General features: G+C 42.0%; 1 protein-coding gene across 1 annotated transcript; it reads left to right on the top strand.

Annotated features, from left to right (window-relative positions):
* The first annotated feature begins 4,763 nt into the window (after nt 1-4,763).
* znf277 (zinc finger protein 277) lies at nt 4,764-17,094 on the top strand. The gene is made up of 12 exons (XM_075469213.1): nt 4,764-4,838; nt 5,333-5,546; nt 6,253-6,341; nt 6,626-6,708; nt 8,238-8,329; nt 8,733-8,843; nt 10,352-10,484; nt 11,340-11,407; nt 11,648-11,744; nt 12,071-12,113; nt 15,548-15,722; nt 16,004-17,094. The coding sequence occupies exons 1-12, from the start codon at nt 4,808-4,810 to the stop codon at nt 16,182-16,184; spliced, it is 1,317 nt and encodes a 438-aa protein (XP_075325328.1). The 5' UTR covers nt 4,764-4,807; the 3' UTR covers nt 16,185-17,094.
* Nucleotides 17,095-20,446: the final 3,352 nt, after the last annotated feature.

Below are 20,446 nucleotides of genomic sequence, written 5' to 3' on the forward strand. Positions count from 1 at the left end.
CCCAGAGTTTCTAAAAGTAGAATGGGAGGCAGAGCCTTCAGTTATCAGGCCCCTCTCTTGTGGAATAAGCTGCCAGTAAATGTCCGGGAAGCAGACACCCTTTCCACTTTTAAGACCAGGCTTAAAACTTTCCTTTTTTATAAAGCTTATAGTTAGGTCTGTTGAATCTGATAGTGTATCTGCTAGTGTGTCTTGTCCTGCCTCCACCTCTGGCACCTTCTATACTTTCATTACCCCCTACCCGAACCAGGGTTTGAATCCCATTCCCGCTTATCTTACCTCTTTTATTTCTCCCCCTACCCGAACCAGGGTTTGCATCCCCACCCCGCTGTGACTGGTGTGCAGTTGGTGAGAGGCTGAGGTAGCTTGTGGCTGTAAAAAGATGGTTGTTGTGGTGTGAGGAGCAGATCTATATAGGGAGTATAGGGAATTACTCACTGAGTCTGGTCATTTATTTATTTATTTTTTCGTTAGCACAAGTTTCTTGTGTTTACCTTGAATAGGGATGGCTCAGGTAATCCTGAAACATCCCATAGTTAAGCTGCTATAGGCCTAGACTGCTGGGGGGCCTCATCTGTCACACCTTTCCTCACTTTACTCTCTTTATGTATATGTGATATTATTGTGGTCATTAACTCGTGTTTCCCTGTTCCAACAGATATCCTTTGAATGGTGTTACAGTGCCAATTGGCTCTATATGAACGAATTGGATTATTTTATGAATTAGGATTATTATTAATTAATTGAATTCCAATTGGCTTGAATTGGACTTACTATCTAAGTGCCTTGAGATGACATTTGTTGTATTTGGCGCTATATAAATAAAAATGAATTGAATTGAATTGAACATTATGATTGGTTGTATTTTGTGTTTATAGCCAGTGTTATGCCGAGAAGTGCACCCCCTGCTGGTCGTACTTTAAAGAGAGTCTGTGATGGAATGATATGATATAACTACATACTTTGTTTACCCAGTTGAATTAACGGATGTGAATCTCAACAAGTCCAAATTTGTATATAAAATTAAAATAACCAAATTTCATAGTTTCAGGTTCATTTTTATATCATTTCATCTGGGCTATAATGAGTTGAGATTGTTAATAGAAAATGTAACCGTCTTTCGTGTTGACTACAAAAGTCACGGCCCTTACTTTTGAATATATGTCCAATAATAGACAATAGTTAGGAATAGGAATACTCTAAACTGTACAATTGTCGGATTATCATAATTGTACACGTATTATTAATTTACATGAAGAGATGTGAAAAAAAGATGCACGAATGAAACACCATTGTCAGCTCAATATTATTTTTTTTGGATAAATGTAATAATCCACACCTGAAACGGTTTACGGGCGCTCCCGTGAATGGGAATGCACTTCTCGGCATAACACCTCTGAGACTTCATAAATCATGTATTCCATAACACAGGCTTAGATTACAACTAACACAAGAATGCTACTTTTGAAATAATGCAAATATTACTGTTATAACGTTGACCATCAGATTTTACACAGGTTTATTATAGCCGCATTCGGACAGAGCAGTTCTAAGAACGCCGTTCTAAGAAAGCCGTCCTCCTCGAATTTCGTTCTGATAGCTGTCCTTCCCCAGCGGAACTGTTTCAGTCTGCATTCGCACATGAGTCCGGACCAGGTTGGGACTGCTGCGGCGCAGCTGTCTGCGACAGCGACGTGTTACTTTAGCGCCACATTCAACAACAAAACAGAACAAAACAAAACCCGCGAAAAGTAAGGAGAGAAGAAAAAACACCACAAAGAAGCTAATATGGAGAGCGGGGAAGCCACCGTGTTCATGGTCTGCATGATGGTGATATTAATCATGGACGATCACATGGGGCGTCTAACATGGAGGCTGGAAGAGCTCACAGAGAGAGTCAGGAGACGCAGGATGGAGCGCAGGCCGTACTTCTTGGTTTCATGAAGGAAGAAGAGCAGAGCGCCGCAGACAAAGGAGACCACGTGGAGGTTTAACTTATTAAACACGCCAAGGTTGTGTCCGTGTCGTATGAGGAAACATTTCAGCCTGACAGCATGACAAGGGGCGGAGCTACCGACCACCAAGGGGCGGAGCTACCGACCACCAAACACCTCCGTCAGATGTGTTCCTATGGAACCCAGAACAGACCCAGCTGAGGAGAAGGAGCTGAAATGGTTCCAGGAACTGAGGGCCGTGGTCCCGAGTTCCTGTATGTGCGAATGCAGGAAAAAACGGCCCTGTGGATTAAAAGGTTATTAGAACTGCCAAAGGTTCCTACAGTGTGAATGCGGCTATTGTCTATGGGTAGAATGGGCAGAACTAGATATGAAGGCATCTGATTGGTTTTTTGTCCTCGGCCCGAGGAGTTTGGATTGGTCAGCTTTTTGTCAGACCTGCAGCTGCCACAGAGGTCTGATTATTTTTGCCCCTTTTTCTAAATACATAATGTACAGATTACTCTCAGGATAGACGGACATTTTTACCCAGTATTACAACATGTGTTTCTGAACAGGATTACCAACCATGCCTTTAAGGCCCTTGTTTTCCAAAACACACACATTGCGATAGCTTTTGCTCTGGTTCACCACTTCTGTGTCCTCCTCTGAATGAAAAAGCACACACGTGATAAAAAAACCTCCACAGCCGTCTTCATGCTTGTGCAGTTTAGATGGTAAGCAAAGGTGTATAGGGCATATGCCTTTATGCCTTTGTCAGAGGTTTTCTTCACCAAAGCTTGTAATACAGCCTTCAAAATGTAGGCAGAGCAAAGATGAAGCACTGTTTGTCCCATTCCGATTTCCTATGCTCTGTCAAGGTAGACAGAAACATGTTCTTTGTTGAAGGCAATAAGTACACTGTTAATCATAGCCCAGCTATGATCTGTCTCAACCTGTGCTATTTGTTTTTTTACAGGCCAATCGTAATATTAAAACTCATTCTAGCCGCACAATTCTTTTCAAGCTGTTATTTTAAGGTAGAAATGTTACATAGTATGCTTTAAATATCCCGTATCTTTATTTTGAAAACAGGAAGTCGGTACACGCTGAAGTAGTCCTCTAAGGGGTGCACTTGAAATGTTGGAGTGTTTTGCGAATGTCCTCGAATATCCAACTTAAAACTAACTTCACTAACCTAACTTCATTGTTGCATATTCACAAATCAAATAAAGGTTTTATAAATCATTGTGTTTTAAAGAATCTGTTTTCTTTGTCAATAAATTCCATTCAGATTTGACCAGTCTTACTATTTTGGGTTTAATACAGGACCTACTGTCTACACGCCAATGAAATGGCACTTCATGCATTTCCATTTAATTTGCGAATCGGAAGTTGTGAATCATGAGCCAACTTCAACGTGGGCATGTGCCCTCGGTGCTGCATGAAATGGTCCGGGAAATACATCATTGTTGCGAGATGTCGCACATCCTATTGCAAGGGAACGCAAAAAGATTAAAGGGACATTATGTAATTTCTTCCCCCATCTAGTGGTGCAATTTTATTTTGCAAAGTCGAATGAATTTGCTCTCTAGCGCCTCGCGTTTTCAAATGTGCGTTGCAGCTTCTTGAACTACGGTAGGCGGTATGTGTCAAGATTCAAGAAGCTATAGCTTCAGACTCAAGGTCCATACAAACAAAAAGACATCAAGACACACAGTACAAAGGATTACATAACACACATACAACAACACTATAAATACAGATGACAGATAACATGTCAGATAACATAAGTTGACATAGCCTTTGGTGTGCAAACAATGCAATTAGTCATATTCCGGGAGTTACCGGAAGTGACGTCGACGCAGCGGTAGCGTTAGCAGCAGTGTGTAGTTTTATCTGGAAAGTGTTCTTTTAAATAAACTCCCGGTAAACTTACAAACTTTCTAATGCCTCGTTTTGTGAGTTAAGAGCCTATGTGTACTACGGTAGAAGTTTGGTAACAATGAATGCATTATTAGTGGGATAATTTACGAGATAAAATCTATTTACCATTAGCGCCAGTAAGCCATTCGGCGGACGTGACATCAAAATGACGTCATTTCCGCTTCCAGGCCTGGCGTTGGGGAAAACGCGATTCCAAGTGCTTTATGTCCCTCTCGGCACTTCGTCGTTTTTCATAGACCGGAAGGACATGGCAGCCTCCATAGAGCTTGCCCGCTCTATGTAGATACAGACAAGTTATTCTTCACTCAGGATGATAAGTGAGATTTTTGACAGAGATAATTTTACACCAATGAGGACTAATGTATGAATGAATATGTTGATTTGAGCATTAAAATTGCACTAACGAAGCTGCACTGTTGTTGCTCTGTATATTGGTTACTGTGTATTGTTGTACACACCCTGTACATTTAATATACATATATTTTTATCCTTTATTTTTTATCATTATATCCCTGTTACATGTTTGCACCTTACGCCGCAGCAAATTCCTAGTTAGTGAACACTGTTCACTAACAATGGCAATAAAAACGAATTCTGATTCTGATTCTGATTCTGATTAATTTATTACATAGTGTCCCTTTAAAAAAACTCCCCCTGTCCCTCAAGGCTCTCCGTACTTTTTGAAAGGATTTAGTTTATTTTTTATTTCGTGAATTGTTTATTTATTTGTCTATTTATTTTTATTTATTTTATTTTATTTTATTTTGTCACTCCTTCGTCGACGCTCCACACCCGCAGTTACATAATTGTACCGTTGGTGGCAGTAATGCGACATTACGGATGCTAACCGCCAATAAATTACAAGAAGAAGAAGAGGAAGGTTCTCCGTACCAATAGATTTTTTTAAGTACCACGTGACATTTAATATGGCAGCAAGCGCCCGACGTAACGACAGTGGTATGTTGAAATTGTAGACGTTTGTTGGGAGTGAGTTGTTCTGGTTTCACTTGGGGATGACACGCGTGTTTTTTAGCAGAGTTTGTGGGGCTGTAAGTGGCGCGGAAGACTCAACAGTTAGCAACTACCCAGTTGAGCTCTGTGGCTAACGAACACTAGCTTCCGTTTGTTATTGGTCGGCTTAAACCACATTTGTACACAATGCACCACACTTGCTGACCTGCTATACATTTTTTTTTGCACCTTGGTACATTATGTTCTGTGCCACTTCTCACAAAGGACGACCCTGCTTAATATTATTTGAAATAACTCATATTATTCAGTTATTCCTGAACTTCGGCAGTAGTTTGCTAGTTAATGGAAACACTATTATTTATAGTCATTAATTTGCTGGTAAATGTGGAACTACTTTTCCTGTTTTCAGTAACATATCCCCATTCGCACTAGTTTTGGGGGCATTTTTGTGGTAAATATGAGCTTGCTTCTTCTGTCAGGTGAGGACAGCATATTGGAGCCACTGAGTTTTCCAGAGCAACCAGTTGAAAGCTCCAACACTCCCAGTCTCCAATGTCCCAGTTCTGAGCTGCTCGTCTGCCTGTTTTGTTCCGAGTCTGCGCCTGTGCTGCAGAAGGACATTCTCCTTAAACACCTGCTGCTTGGACACAAGCTGGTCATTGCGGATGTCAAACTCATTGCGGACCTCCCAAGGTTTGAACGTACAGAACATACAGGGGCAGAACCAAGTGTGTCAGAAAGAATGTATATTATTTTTATAGTTGACCATCAATGTTGGCTGTTCTGCCTCTTTCAAGACCATATATTATTGATGAAAACAGTATTTTCCCAACTTCTGAATGAAAAACTGACTGGGATGATTGGGAACTTCACCGCAGCCCAGGTGTGGGAGGTCAGATGCGTCACAAGCCTTCCTGTTGACGCTAATGGGGACACTTGTCATATAATAATACTGCTGATGTGTGTTGAGTGTAGCTCAGTCATTTATGTAATCGTGCTTTTAGCTTTAAGAGTATCTCTACTGAATAACAGTCCTCTGCTCCACATCCTGGTGTTCAGACTAACACACATATTAAAATACAGATATTCTATTAAAAATTAGTCGTGTATGAGTTTATTGAAGCGTATCGCTTTATTATTTGGGAATGACAGGTCAGGTTTTATTAGTTTTCTGATTAATCAGGGTGTATTTTGATTCGCAGTCATGCCACTAGGTCAGGAGTGAATATGAAGAATTGTAAAAATGAACAGTTGAGCTGTTGTCATTTGTTATCATGATTGAGTCAGGGTATTATGGATATTATGACATAAGAATCTGCCTGGTGAGTAAAAGCATTTCACTCCCCTTCACATCCAGCTGCTGTGTTGCTTTTCTGGTAAGATTTCTCTTCTCCAACAGATATATGCTGTACTGGAAGGGCAGATTCCTGGAGCAACAGGTCACAGATTTTTGCAGTGTGATTAAGACCAACTCCACTGGCCCAGCTGGTGAGTGAAGTAAACTGTGTCAGTGTCTAAGCTTTAGAGGAACTCTGATAATACAGACAGATTAAAATCACAATACAGCCAATTTCATCGGTTTAGGCAAGTTATCATATTGTGATCATTTTAGAAAATTAGGTGCATGTAATGAAAACTGGAATTGTATACAAACAACCTTTAGTTATTAGTATATATTATAACAAGCTTTATCCTTGTTAGTGAGGCCCTAAACAATGTAAATAAGTTAATTATATTACTAATCCACTTACAGCAAGTTGTTGATCCCACAGAAAAACAAGAACACTACTTCCTGCTGTGTGACATCCTTCCAGAGGACAGAACTCTCAGAGAAAAACTCCAGCAGAAACGACTGGTAAGGACCTAAATGTCAAATCCAACATTAACGAAGAAACCTCTGAATTCAGGTTCCATTTCTACAGCATGGATCACGGACAAACATTTGTTTTGTGTCATCATAAAAACAGTGAACACACATCTCTTTATAGATCACGGACCACCTGGAAATGTGTGCTTTTGGATTAGTCCTACAGTGGCTTATTATTATATTCACCTGCAGGTCTATTAGGTGGTCTCTATGAACTCATCACATCTAGTGACTTTGACTTTTTCCCATTCTTCCATGCAAATCTGCTCCAGCTCCTTCAAGTTGGATAGGTTCTGCTGATGTGCAACAACGTTTAGGTCATGCCACAGATTCTAAATGGGTGGCATTAGATCTTAAAGTGATAGTTCGCCTCTTTTCACATGAAGCTGTATGACATCCCATATCAGCAACATCATTTCTGAACATCTTCTTACCCCCTGCTGCGTCCTGTGAGCAGAGTTCCAGCCTCGTTTTGGTGTTGATGAAGGTAGTCCGGCTAGTTGGCTGGGGTTTAAAAAATAAAGCGTTTTGCTTCTCAAAACAATATGTGTTCAAAAGAGTAATACATCTTTTTGCAAAATCGTTCAGCAAAAAAAGTCAGACCTCACAATCGCTTGGCGCTATTTCTCTCTCCCTTCGTATCACTGCCTGCTGTGCAGACCGAGCAGCAAACACCTTAACAGGCGCAGCTGTCGGCAGGTGGCTGAACGCATTGATGTGACAACATATACTGTATATGAACTGTTTTTTTTGAGTAGAATTCTTCTTTTGTGGTCAAATTCCAAAGAAGGACAAATGCATATAGCTAAGTTTGCTAATTGACACAGTTAAAGTGTGAATGCTGATGAAGATGTGGGAGTGAAGTTGACTGGGAAGGAGGTCACTGTGGTGTCTCCAGTCACTGTGTCTTGCTGCACACTAGTTGTCTAGCTTTACATTACATGATGATATGTGTGCAGCACTATTATAATGATTAACTCAAATCGTGTTAACAAGGCTAACTGAGTAAAAGGTGCATTTAAAGTTAAGAATGAGAAAAGCTAGACTTCCTGGAATTCGGCTACATCCTGCATCATTGTGTGTTTTAACACGCTTCACATCAGACTCTAAATGTTATTCTGTTCTCTTGCCACATACATCTCTGATAGATACTGAGTGGAATTTGCTTTGTGGTTTGAGTTGTCTTCCGTATTTAAGAAATGGAAAATTGCTTATGGAATAGTTATGGCTTATGTGTGCTGGCTTGAATATTTCTTATAAAGTGGATTTTTAAGGTATGGTATGAAACAAACATAACTGTATGAGAGACTCTCACATAAATTTTCTACCATCTGGCCTAATTTGACCATCTCACCATATCTGCTGTGTTCCTCTGCGTATTTTTTTCCTTACACATTCTCCCTTAAAATGTGCTTTTTTTTTTTTTCTTTCTTTTCTTTTTCTTTTGTAGCTGAGTGCAACAATTTTTGGTTTTGTGCATACACAATGGTTATTAATGAGACCCCTGGATTATACAGGAGGAGGTGCTTGAACAGCAGCAGGTGGAGAGAGATGACTGCAGCTTCCATCGTCTCTGCATGTTCTGCAATGAGGAGTTCACTGGAAACAGGTAGCCCATGTTCAAAGTTCACTCAATCAAGAAGCCTTATGATGAATTATAACCGGCTCTTCAGTCAAATCCATGTTGAAAAGGTGGAATTTCAGGATATTTGAGGTGTCTCTGTGAGTCTAAAGAGAAACCGATTTGGAATGGCCAGTTTTGACGGCTCACAGTGTCACAAGAAAAAGATAAATCCCGCATAGCTTCTTTTATTGGCTATTGAGAGTAGGTATGTGTTTATACTTTAATGTTTTACTCAAAGGATTTTTTTTATTGGACATCAACAAATTAAAAACTATTTGAATTTTATCCAAAAATGAATAAAACCAGCGCTCTTTCTGCTGCAGATTTGTTTGTATATTTTTTAAAATGGCTCATATTGGAGTATTATTGTAATGTCATGTTTTTTCAGGTCATCGCTGCTGAACCACATGGCCAAAGAACATTCTTTCAACATTGGACTGCCAGACAACATTGTCTACTGCAACGAGTTCCTGGACACACTGCAGAACAAACTGGACAAGTAAGATCTGACATCTGTGCAGCATCATGTCAAACTCCAACTGCTTGTTTTCTAAAAGAAAAATGAGTAATTCTGGTCAAAATATATTCAAATGTGTTGTACACTGTAAATAATTCAAGATTTAAATAATCCAACTACAAATATAAATAGATATCTATAAATAAATGCAGGCTCCTAAGAGTAGATATAATGCATCAGTAAACTGTAACTGTGATTAAAGGGGGGAAATAGTCAAAAGGAGCAGAGAAAACAAATTAGAAGCCAAAGTAAAACAGTAAGATTAGTAAAAGGCTTTTATAAAAAGATCAGTTTTGGTACGTGATTAAACGGTGAACACTGTGTTCTGTATGACTGCAACTAACTTTCATCATTGATTAACCAGCAAATAACTTTTCAATCTGTTGTTTCTCTACTTCATATCGGATAAAAATTCCAAAGAAAAATCGGTTATTTTCCTACAGCCCATGTTCATGTTTTGAAATATATAGATGTTTCCATGTCCTTCAAATATATTAAGTTTACTGTAATGATGCCAAAAGAAAGCATCAAATCCTTCCATTCAAGAGGATTTGATTATCAGGGTGCTTTTATTTTTCAGGGTACTTTATTGTTGCAGCTCAGGAGGAAATAAATGAATTTTCACTGCAGCGGTTTTGAATGGCTCGGCCGTGTGTGGGAATCTTAACTCGCCTCATGATTTGATTAGATCATGATTCCACTGTTTAATGCATCTCAGATTCTGTATTATTAAATTATAATAGGAATTTACAAATCGCATGTAATGACTACCTAACTGGGCTTTAGGTTGGGTGTAGAGTGTAGGTAAAGCCATTTAGCCATTTGGCTTGAATTGGACTTACTATCTAAGTGCCTTGAGATGACATTTGTTGTATTTGGCGCTATATAAATAAAAATGAATTGAATTGAATTGAATTGAATTGAATTTATTTTGTAGTGGGAGCTTAGTCTCGGAGGTACAGGTTCTTTAACCGATCACATATTTGGTGATTTTCTTTGCTTTCAAACTGAGACGGCAACATTGATACGGCCTAATTGAACCCATTTCGACCTAAGGCTTCGTTTGAAACAGCCTTCTAACACTTGAAACATTGAAAACTTGCACTTGGTATTTCTTAGCCTCTGAAGAAACTAGAAACAGGAAATTAAAAGAATTTGTGGTTAGACCTTCTGACTTTACCATCGTCATCTTTTAAAAACAGCTCGTGTGTTTTGAAATGTTGCTGTGATGTGTTGTGTGTGCAGGCTTGAAAGGTAAAATAATACATATGTTGCTCCAGGTCACAGTGGGTTCATTTCTGACTGCATTCTTTAGTTAAAAAACCAGCCTCATTGTAGCCTATTATATCTATGTATATAGATCTATTTGAGTCACTAAGGGAGGAGTCACTGTGTGACTGAAATAGATCTTAAACATAACGGTTTTGTTTTAATTCATCATTTTTAAAAAACGTACATGTAATGTTTTTTTTGTCTCTGATCTCCATCAGTCTGCGGTGTTTGTACTGTGAGAAAACATTTCGAGATAAAACTACGCTGAAGGATCACATGAGGAAGAAAGCTCACAGACGAATCAGTGCCATCAACCCTGAATACGACCGCTTTTACATCATCAACTACCTGGTAAAAAAAACTTAACAAAACTGCACTCGTCTTAAGTAAATCAGGACAAATGTTTTCTTTCTGTAAGTCTTAAAAATGTCTCGAAAAGCTTTTGGGAGGGTTTCCCTCTTTAATTGTTTCATTCTTTCTATGCCCACTTCCACAGGTCCTCATTAAATGTCTGTGACATGCTTAAGTCAAAGTCAAAGTCAACTTTATTGTCAAATTTGTATACGTACAGGACATACACAGGATTGAAATTACGTTTCTCTCAAACTCAATAGTGCAGTCTGCTGCAGCTCCAGTCTGTCCAGTTAAATTCCGAGCCTCCTTTTTGCCAGAATGGATGTGAAATGGGTCTTAAATTGTATTAATTATGGTCTTAAAAAGTCTTAAATTTGACTTGTTGAAACCTGCAGCGACCCTGATATTGGGATTATAGGGAATTATTCACTGAGTCTGGTCCATTTTATTTTTTTAAGCACAAGTTTCTTGTGTTTACTTTGAATGGTAACAAATTTCAGTAAAGGACTCAAACGTTGGCCATTACAACTGCTTTCATCATTTTTTTTTTTTAAGAGTTTTTCCTTCCCTCTAGAACTTCAGCTACATATTTTAAACGTACAGGTAACTAACAGATCTTTTTAATACATATAGAATAAAACAGGCTTTCTTAAATGTGCAGCTGTCTGTGAAACGTTTAATATGTAAAATATGACCAGCTTTAAAATGTCTGCAGAGATGTTGAATAGACAAAAGATTCAACTGAGGAAGGTCTGACTTTTCTGAAGACATCCCCCTTTTCCTACATCTTGTTACTTAATTGTTATTTATTATAGGAAGTATTTTTCATCTTTGACTTTATTCTCTTGTCAGGAATTGGGAAAAACCTGGGAGGAGGTTCAGAATGAAGATGACCGGTGGATGGTTGATGATGATGATGAGTAAGTATCCTCGGCTACAGAGGTCACAACCCTTTGCTCTAAAGCCAAAACAGTCCCGTTTTTCATGTACCTGACTGTTTGAGTTGAATTCAACTATGTGAAGAAGACGAGATTTAAAAGTGACCCAGTGTCTCAACACTTTGTGGGTTGATCTCTTCTCTTAAAGAGACCTTGTGCTGTCACATATGGTGTGAATGGCTCCCTTTCACCTCCCAGCTGAATAACATCTGGTTTCCACAGGGACTGGTCAGACTGGCAGGCTCATCCAGTGTCTGCTGTGTGTCTGTTCTGTGATTATCAGTCACAAACCATGGATCAGATCTATACACATATGAAGGTAAACAAACAGTAGTTTATATCTTCAAGAACCCCTTATTCTGCATGTGCTTTCATACACAGAGGAGCTTAACATCTGTATTTAACACAGCTGTAAGTTGTAAACGCACAAGGATCAGTTTGTTCACACTGACAGTAGAGGGAGTGACAAGATACTGAGATCACTGCCACCTAAGGGGCCATTAAACACCAAAGAACACTGAAACTATATCTCTATTTTGCATAAATTTTGCATTTTCGGATGCATAATGATCACCTGAGTGTCATGTGGTCCCACAGTCTGATGCGATTTTTTTTTTTTTTCTCTCTTCTTTTGTTTGTTTGTAGGATGCCCATGGATTTGATCTCCATAGCCTGAAGACAGAACTCAGTAAGTAAAGCAGTGTGAAAACGCCTGTTCATGATCCCAAAGCAGCAGTTTACCCACAGAAGGGCCTAATCCAGGGGTGTCAAACTGATCCGTGAAAGGGCCGTGTGGGTGCAGCTTTAGGCTACGGCTACACGAAAACGAAACGAGGGTTTTTTTGAAAACGGGTACGAAAATGATTGCGACCACACAGGAAAGCTTCTGTGTCCACATGGAAACGCGACGCTTGCTGAAAATGTTGCAGTACACACGAAACACCTCTAGGTGCGCTGTAAGCCACCCCCACCGGTTACACCAGAACAATAGAAGAAGCAATGCGCATGCGTGTGCGCCCCTACTTTTACCAGCACGAAGCTCACGTTGTTCCTTCAACAACAGCCGCTGTAGTTAGCAGTGTCTGCAGCAGTGCTGCTATCAATGTTGTGGGGTCCATGATGATCGCTGTCTGTCCTTGTTGTGTTGTCTTCTTCTTCCGGATTTTGAATGAAAGTCGCTTTTTGTTCTGGTCACTGACGTATGTGTATACGTCACTGGCGTTAGCCATGTGGCTGTGACGCAGATGTAAACAAATCCGTTTTCGCTGGAACAATGGAAATGAAACAACGCCGTTCTCAGATCTTCCCACTCTGGAACCCGTTCTCCAAAACTATCGTTTTGGGGTAGTGGGAACGCCGGCTCCGTGTGGCCGCGACAGCCAAACAATAAGCAAAAGTATCATTTACAGTGAAAAACGTTTTCGTGTAGCCGTAGCCTTAGGTTCCAACCCTGCAGCAGCACAGCTGACTCGTTTCCTTCAATCAACTGAACTGGTAAGACCTTCAGTGCAGACAGTTCAGTTGGCCCTTTCATGGATGAGTTTGACGCCCCCAGCCTAATCCATACGGACATTGGGTGTTTTTTTTGTTTTTTTTATTTGTTTTTTTGTTTTTTTTTCCAAATCAAACTGGTATGTTGCAATACCAACTGTAGTGCATGTGTTTATCTTTAACAAGAGAGCTGTCAGTGAAAACGATGCAAAGGATCACACGACTCCTTCAGGGAGGTAATTAAACACTGAAGTCTGACAACGGATGTCAGCTGTGTTTGAAATCTGGAACTAGTGCAAACCAAACAGAAAGGCGGTAAAAGGAAAACACAGGTCAACCAAGGAAGACTTTAAATGGGTCAGGGCATACATTCAAAGTAATGTGTCTCCAAAATAGGACCACCAGCAGTAAACCATTATTTCTAATAATAAATCCATCAATTCATGGAGTAATCTGTTAAGTAATACTTTTTTGTTTCCCAGCACTCGCTTACACTCACAGTGCAGTCAGTTTACACTTTTAACCTTCATTTAAGCAGGAAATGAAAAAAAGAGAATGTTGTGGCCAGGATAGGCAGCAGCTCAGCTTAGGATAACAAGCCTCCTGATTGGCATGAAAATGTTCCTGGCTGCTTTCTGCTGAGATGCCGTAGGGTTGATGCCGTAGGGTTGATGCCGCAGGGTTGATGCCGCAGGGTTGATGCCGCAGGGTTGATGCCGCAGGGTTGATGCCGCAGGGTTGATGCCGCAGCGTTGATGCCGCAGCGTTGATGCCGTAGGGTTGATGCCGTAGGGTTGATGCCGCAGCGTTGATGCCGCAGGGTTGATGCCGCAGGGTTGATGCCGCAGCGTTGATGCCGCAGCGTTGATGCCGTAGGGTTGATGCCGTAGGGTTGATGCCGCAGGGTTGATGCCGCAGGGTTGATGCCGCAGGGTTGATGCCGCAGCGTTGATGCCGCAGGGTTGATGCCGCAGGGTTGATGCCGCTGGGTTGATGCCGCAGGGTTGATGCCGCAGGGTTGATGCCGCAGGGTTGATGCCGCAGCGTTGATGCCGCAGGGTTGATGCCGCAGGGTTGATGCCGCAGCGTTGATGCCGCAGGGTTGATGCCGTAGGGTTGATGCCGCAGCGTTGATGCCGCAGGGTTGATGCCGCAGCGTTGATGCCGCAGGGTTGATGCCGTAGGGTTGATGCCGCAGCGTTGATGCCGCAGCGTTGATGCCGCAGGGTTGATGCCGTAGGGTTGATGCCGCAGGGTTGATGCCGCAGGGTTGATGCCGCAGCGTTGATGCCGCAGCGTTGATGCCGCAGGGTTGATGCCGTAGGGTTGATGCCGTAGGGTTGATGCCGTAGGGTTGATGCCGCAGGGTTGATGCCGCAGGGTTGATGCCGTAGGGTTGATGCCGTAGGGTTGATGCCGCAGCGTTGATGCCGCAGCGTTGATGCCGTAGGGTTGATGCCGTAGGGTTGATGCCGCAGCGTTGATGCCGCAGGGTTGATGCCGTAGGGTTGATGCCGCAGGGTTGATGCCGCAGCGTTGATGCCGCAGCGTTGATGCCGTAGGGTTGATGCCGCAGCGTTGATGCCGCAGGGTTGATGCCGCAGGGTTGATGCCGCAGGGTTGATGCCGCAGCGTTGATGCCGCAGCGTTGATGCCGCAGGGTTGATGCCGCAGGGTTGATGCCGCAGGGTTGATGCCGCAGGGTTGATGCCGCAGCGTTGATGCCGCAGGGTTGATGCCGCAGGGTTGATGCCGCTGGGTTGATGCCGCAGGGTTGATGCCGCAGGGTTGATGCCGTAGGGTTGATGCCGTAGGGTTGATGCCGCAGGGTTGATGCCGCAGGGTTGATGCCGTAGGGTTGATGCCGCAGGGTTGATGCCGCAGCGTTGATGCCGCAGCGTTGATGCCGTAGGGTTGATGCCGTAGGGTTGATGCCGCAGCGTTGATGCCGCAGGGTTGATGCCGCAGGGTTGATGCCGCAGGGTTGATGCCGCAGCGTTGATGCCGCAGCGTTGATGCCGTAGGGTTGATGCCGCAGGGTTGATGCCGCAGGGTTGATGCCGCAGGGTTGATGCCGCAGCGTTGATGCCGCAGGGTTGATGCCGCAGGGTTGATGCCGCTGGGTTGATGCCGCAGGGTTGATGCCGCAGGGTTGATGCCGCAGGGTTGATGCCGCAGGGTTGATGCCGCAGCGTTGATGCCGCAGGGTTGATGCCGCAGGGTTGATGCCGCAGCGTTGATGCCGCAGCGTTGATGCCGCAGGGTTGATGCCGCAGGGTTGATGCCGCAGGGTTGATGCCGCAGGGTTGATGCCGCAGGGTTGATGCCGCTGGGTTGATGCCGCTGGGTTGATGCCGCAGGGTTGATGCCGCAGCGTTGATGCCGCAGCGTTGATGCCGTAGGGTTGATGCCGCAGGGTTGATGCCGCATCCCCTCTCTCTGCCCCTTTTTCCTGTCAGCCAACTTTGAACAAAAAAAAAAATAGAGGTTATTTTCCTTCTTGTCTAGTTGTTTCAGTGTTGTTTATCTGAGATAAACACTTTGAATTGATATTGGAGAGTTTTGTTTGGATGTTGTGTGTTTTTTGTTTTCTTGGTGACGAGCATCATTCTGCCCTGTGTCCCACCTTAGACCTCAAGTTCTACCAACAAGTCAAGCTGGTTAACTTCATCCGACGACAGATGCACCAGAGCCGCTGCTACAGCTGCCGGCAGAAGTTTGAGTGTCGAGCTGACGTCCTGCATCACATGGTGGCTGAGGGCCACGTGATGCAGCTGCCGGAGATGTCCACCTGGGACCAGCCGCAGTAAGCCACACACATGAATCCGCTTCATCTTCGTTCTTTATCTTGGTGTTTGCTCGGTCAGGCTTTCTATTTGCGTCCCTGTACTTGAAGTTGAATAGCCAATAGGAGAACATCATCTGCGGTCTCTTTTAATGAGATGCTGGGTTTCAAAAATGTAGTATTGAAACATGTCTCCCATACAAACTGATGTTGTTTCTGGCTTAGAGATGTGACGCTGATGAAGTCTGCAAACTAACATAAAAGATCCAGCCTGAGTACATTTGGGATTCCACTCTTTGCAGGTACTATTTCCCTACTTATGAGAATGATGCTCTCCTGTGCACACTGTCTGACAGCACTGAGGATGAAAGTGATGAGAGCGAGGACGTCCCAGTTATAGCGGAGGACATTTCCAGCCTGGGAGCACTAAAACAGACCAGCGTCCTGAAACAGCTGCTGAAGAACAGAGGATCCTGCAGCTGACAGTTTGCTTTCTTGCTTTTGAATGATTATTGCTGTCATCGGACTCGATGTCCTTTGTGCACCTGGTAACACGGCAGCATATTTTTCATGACGAGAATCTAGGACTTTAACAGTGTTCTCTGAGGGGAAAAATATGATGCAGGTGAAAAGCCACCAACCAGAATGTTTGAGTTGTAAATGAGATTTTCAACCAGCTACTTGTTTCTGTTCAAGTAATAAAGCAGAGCCTAAATATGGAAGTCTTTATTTATTTTAAAGTACAGTGCTTTTCTAATATGATTCCCATCATCAGTGCTGAATGTTGCTACATTCCATGTTCACATTCCTTTCAACTGCAACGCAGGGAGGATAAATGATGAGACTGCACATCTGCACATAAAAACATCTGCACATACCTTCCTGCCAACACAGACTGTCATTTATTATGAAAGAATGTGCACCTGACACATCCTTCAGACCACGTGTACACATGTTCTCCCAGCTGATATTACAGTGGAAATGGAAAAAAGGCAACAGAATTAAACAGGAAAGAAAAACTGAATAGAATGTTGTTGTTTTTTTTTTTTTTAAAGTATAGCAAAGCTTGTTCAGTTCCATGATGGGGACTTTGTCATGCAGTGCCTGGAGAAGTTGCTTAGACTCTGAGGGGACCGCATTTACAGATGGATCTCATCTCACGAGAACGGGATGTGTGAGGAACTTGGTCCGCTGGAACCTGGTCCTTGTGTGAGTTGATGCACTCTTTGACTCACTCATTTAATTAGTTTTATCTCTGAAGATGCCTTTACTCTGAACTAACAGCTGATCGCTTCCTTAAGTTTTTTCCATTCAGCGGTTTTTGTTGTATGCAACTCAGAACCAAATTTCCTTTTCTCTACCTCACTAATGGGCAGTGATGGGCCGTGTTACTGTAATCTGATTCCTTTTTTCAAGTAACGAGTAAAGTAAGGGATTAAAATTGCAAAAACAGTAATTAGATTACTGTTACTTTCCCGAAGCGGGCTGCGTTACTAAAGCGTGCTTTTGTTTGTGAGAGCGTCTCATGATGATCACGTGTGAGCGGTGCGACGTCACTGCGCGTGTAGACCAATGAGATGACACGGAGAGCCGGAGCATGCAGCGTTTAATGCTAAGAAGTACCCACATTACTTTGAGTTTGACTCGGTACAAAGTGACAAAAACATCAGCGTCCGCTGTTCACTCTGCGTGGGAAGAATTGTTTTCATCTACAGTGAAAACTTCAAAAAATGCATCTACAAGCCGGCACAGGACTGTGAAAGTCATTGAGAACCCCCCCGGACCCCCCCACTGACATGACCGCTGCGGCCACCACATCCAACTCTACCGGGCGGCCCCTCTCCTGCTAAACGGACAGAGCCCTGTACGACATCATGGTCACTCAACACTTCCTGGCACAGGAGAGAGGAAGCACGGCCTTATATGGTATTATTCAGGGTGTGGAGTATGAAAATGTACTATCTTCGTGTACGTGCACTTAAATACGCACGGGTGGCATTCATCATTTATGATCTGACCTGGCGTGTTCGCACGAGACCTTTATACGTAAAGAGAGAAATTTAGAATAAGAATTCGAAAATGTTCTTGCATGAGGCCCATTGTTGTATTAACTCTTTCGGTGCCAATTTAAAAAAAAACGTTCACTGCCAAAGACGTCAATTGCGTTTTTTAACGGAGCGGGCTGGGGGACAATCTAGCGGAGTTCGTCACTAAATCTTAGGCTTGTAAACACTAAACAGAATATACTGGCAAAATTACCCACAAGGTGGCAGCAGTGCCACTTTGCACAAAAAAAAGAAGCTCGTTTTCTCAGTTTTTTTGGTCAAACAGCTGTTTTTGGTGAAACCAACCTATGTTCTACTGTCTATTACTAAAGGACTGAAAATGGTAGAAACAAACTTTTTTTTCCTGATGAAAGAAGAGAGTCTACTCTTTCGTTTGGTAATTTCGGTGTGTACATAGTCATAAGACACACTTTTCTGTGGGTCTTGGAAAATCAGTCAAAATACTGTAAAACACTTGGCAGTATGGGTGTCCCTGAACTGAAAATGGCCGGCAGCCAATGAGTTAAATGATGTTAAATACACCCCTTACTTTTATGGCTTGGTCATGGTTGTGGGCTGTTGGTTGTAAGGAACTCTTGGATGTTGTAAATGTGATGTGAAACATGAAAAGCTTGTAAAAGTCCGAGCTCTGCCAATTTTGGGATTTTGTGGTCTTCTTTTGGTTGGACAACGTCATCCTCCATAAAGTAAGGTACATTTCCACTGGTTATACCCTACAGACATCCAAACATGTGCTCCAAAGAAGCAAAAAGGTGACTTTCCCATAAAATGTCCCCTTTAAATGTAAGAAGTAAATTGATCAGAAACTACGAGTTAAAATGTATAAAATATCCCTTCCTGTTATCAGAGAGCATGGCTATGTGAAAGGATATAGACACAAATCTGCTCAGGGTGAAATGGTAAATGGACTGTTTTTATTCAGTGATTTTTCTAGTCTAGTTGATCACTCAAGATGCTTTTACAGTATTCACTCATTCTTACACACTCATACAGCACAGGCTGCAGTACTTTTTTATCCCAATCACTTACAGGTTGGGTTGCGTTTTGCCCTCCGACTCCGACGTGGTCCAAGGAAGCTGGAAATGAAACCGCTGACCTCTGACGCTTGCTCTTCCTCCCGAGCTACGGCCACCCCAAACTAACCCTTTAAGGCTTGTGGTTTTTTAAGAAAAGCTTACATTATGACAAAAAAAAATTGCAAAAGACTCACTTGAGAAAGACCTATACCAAGATTTTTGTCTCATCAGATCAGTTGTTCAGTTTAAGTCTTTCTCACAAGCAAAGTCCTTTAAACTCAGTTTGTCAAATTTGGGGCAACTCCAATTCTAAAAGCCTCCCTATCAGAAAGGCTTGAGCTGCTGAAATGGTTATCTTTTTGGCACAAACTTCTGAAACTCTTTGAGCGACCTTGAGGGTCACCTTGCTGACTAAAGACCATTTTACCAGGTTACCAAAGTTGGCTGGTGATTCCAAAAGCATTCCATTTGACAATCATTGGGTCCACTTAGCTTTTGAGATGACTAAAAGATTTAGAAAATGTCATATAGACTAGTCTTGATATATACCTCAATACAATGTTTTTCAGATTATCCAAGCTAAATCTGTGTTCATTATAACATGCAGAATGATATCTCATATACATGTGTCTTTATAATCCATGTCCAATCAATTCAGTTTACCATAACTGGACCCTAGTCAAGAAGCAGACTCATGTTAAAGATTAAAATTGTCAATTAAAAATAGTCCAAGTGACTGAAAATTTAAACCACAGCAAAGGACCAACATTTGTTAACAAGTGTAATGAAATCTGCAATACATTTAATGCTCTTTGAATCCACAGTTTCAGTAACTCTTTGCTACCTCAGACCTCCTTTGTCATCTAAAAACCAAAAATGTTCAAACATCACATTCTTTCCATCAATGAACATGCATCATTATTTGTTTGGACTCAGTTCTACATCCACCATCATGCTGTCTCAAACACTCAATATATCCAAAAAGATAGATTCATTCCCAACTAAGGCACCATTTCTTCCCAGTTGGACAACATCTATCCATTGGATGAAATATTGAGCTGCCTTAGGTTAGCGTTTTTAAAATCAAACTCCACATCTTGTTGAAGTTGTACGTCTTTAGTCAGAACCAGTGAGCTGGCAGTGAAGTGTGAGGATGCCAGAGGACAGAAAGGACTTGATGGGAGTTAAATAAATGTAGCAAAAAAAACCTCTGCACTTCTTGCAACTTCAAAAATTGACATTGCAGTGAACCCACCTTTCATAATCTTTCATAATCAGCCTCATGTAATTCTTCTTCACTCTTACTGGTTTCTTGTATTTCCTCGAAAGCAATTTCTGGCTTTCAGTTTTTATCTTTCCTTTCAGTTTATAGTTGGGGGCAAATATGACTGGATGTCCAACATCTTTCATTTTAGGAGCCTCACATACTATTTACAATATCACAGCTGATGCTTCTTCTACTATAAGATAAAACAAATAATAAAGGAGTTCCCAAATGTAATAAAATAAAGGACCAGGCTACAACAGTGCTGAACCAAGCATACAATGTTCTATCCAAAACCTGAATGACATTGAATTTGCAGAGGAAACTAAGGCGAACACGAGCTGAATACACTGGTCATGTAGCCCTGTTGATTACCAATAACACTGGAGAGAGTACATA

The sequence above is a fragment of the Odontesthes bonariensis genome, chromosome 7 (assembly GCF_027942865.1).
Source record: "Odontesthes bonariensis isolate fOdoBon6 chromosome 7, fOdoBon6.hap1, whole genome shotgun sequence".
Lineage (NCBI taxonomy): Eukaryota > Metazoa > Chordata > Actinopteri > Atheriniformes > Atherinopsidae > Odontesthes > Odontesthes bonariensis.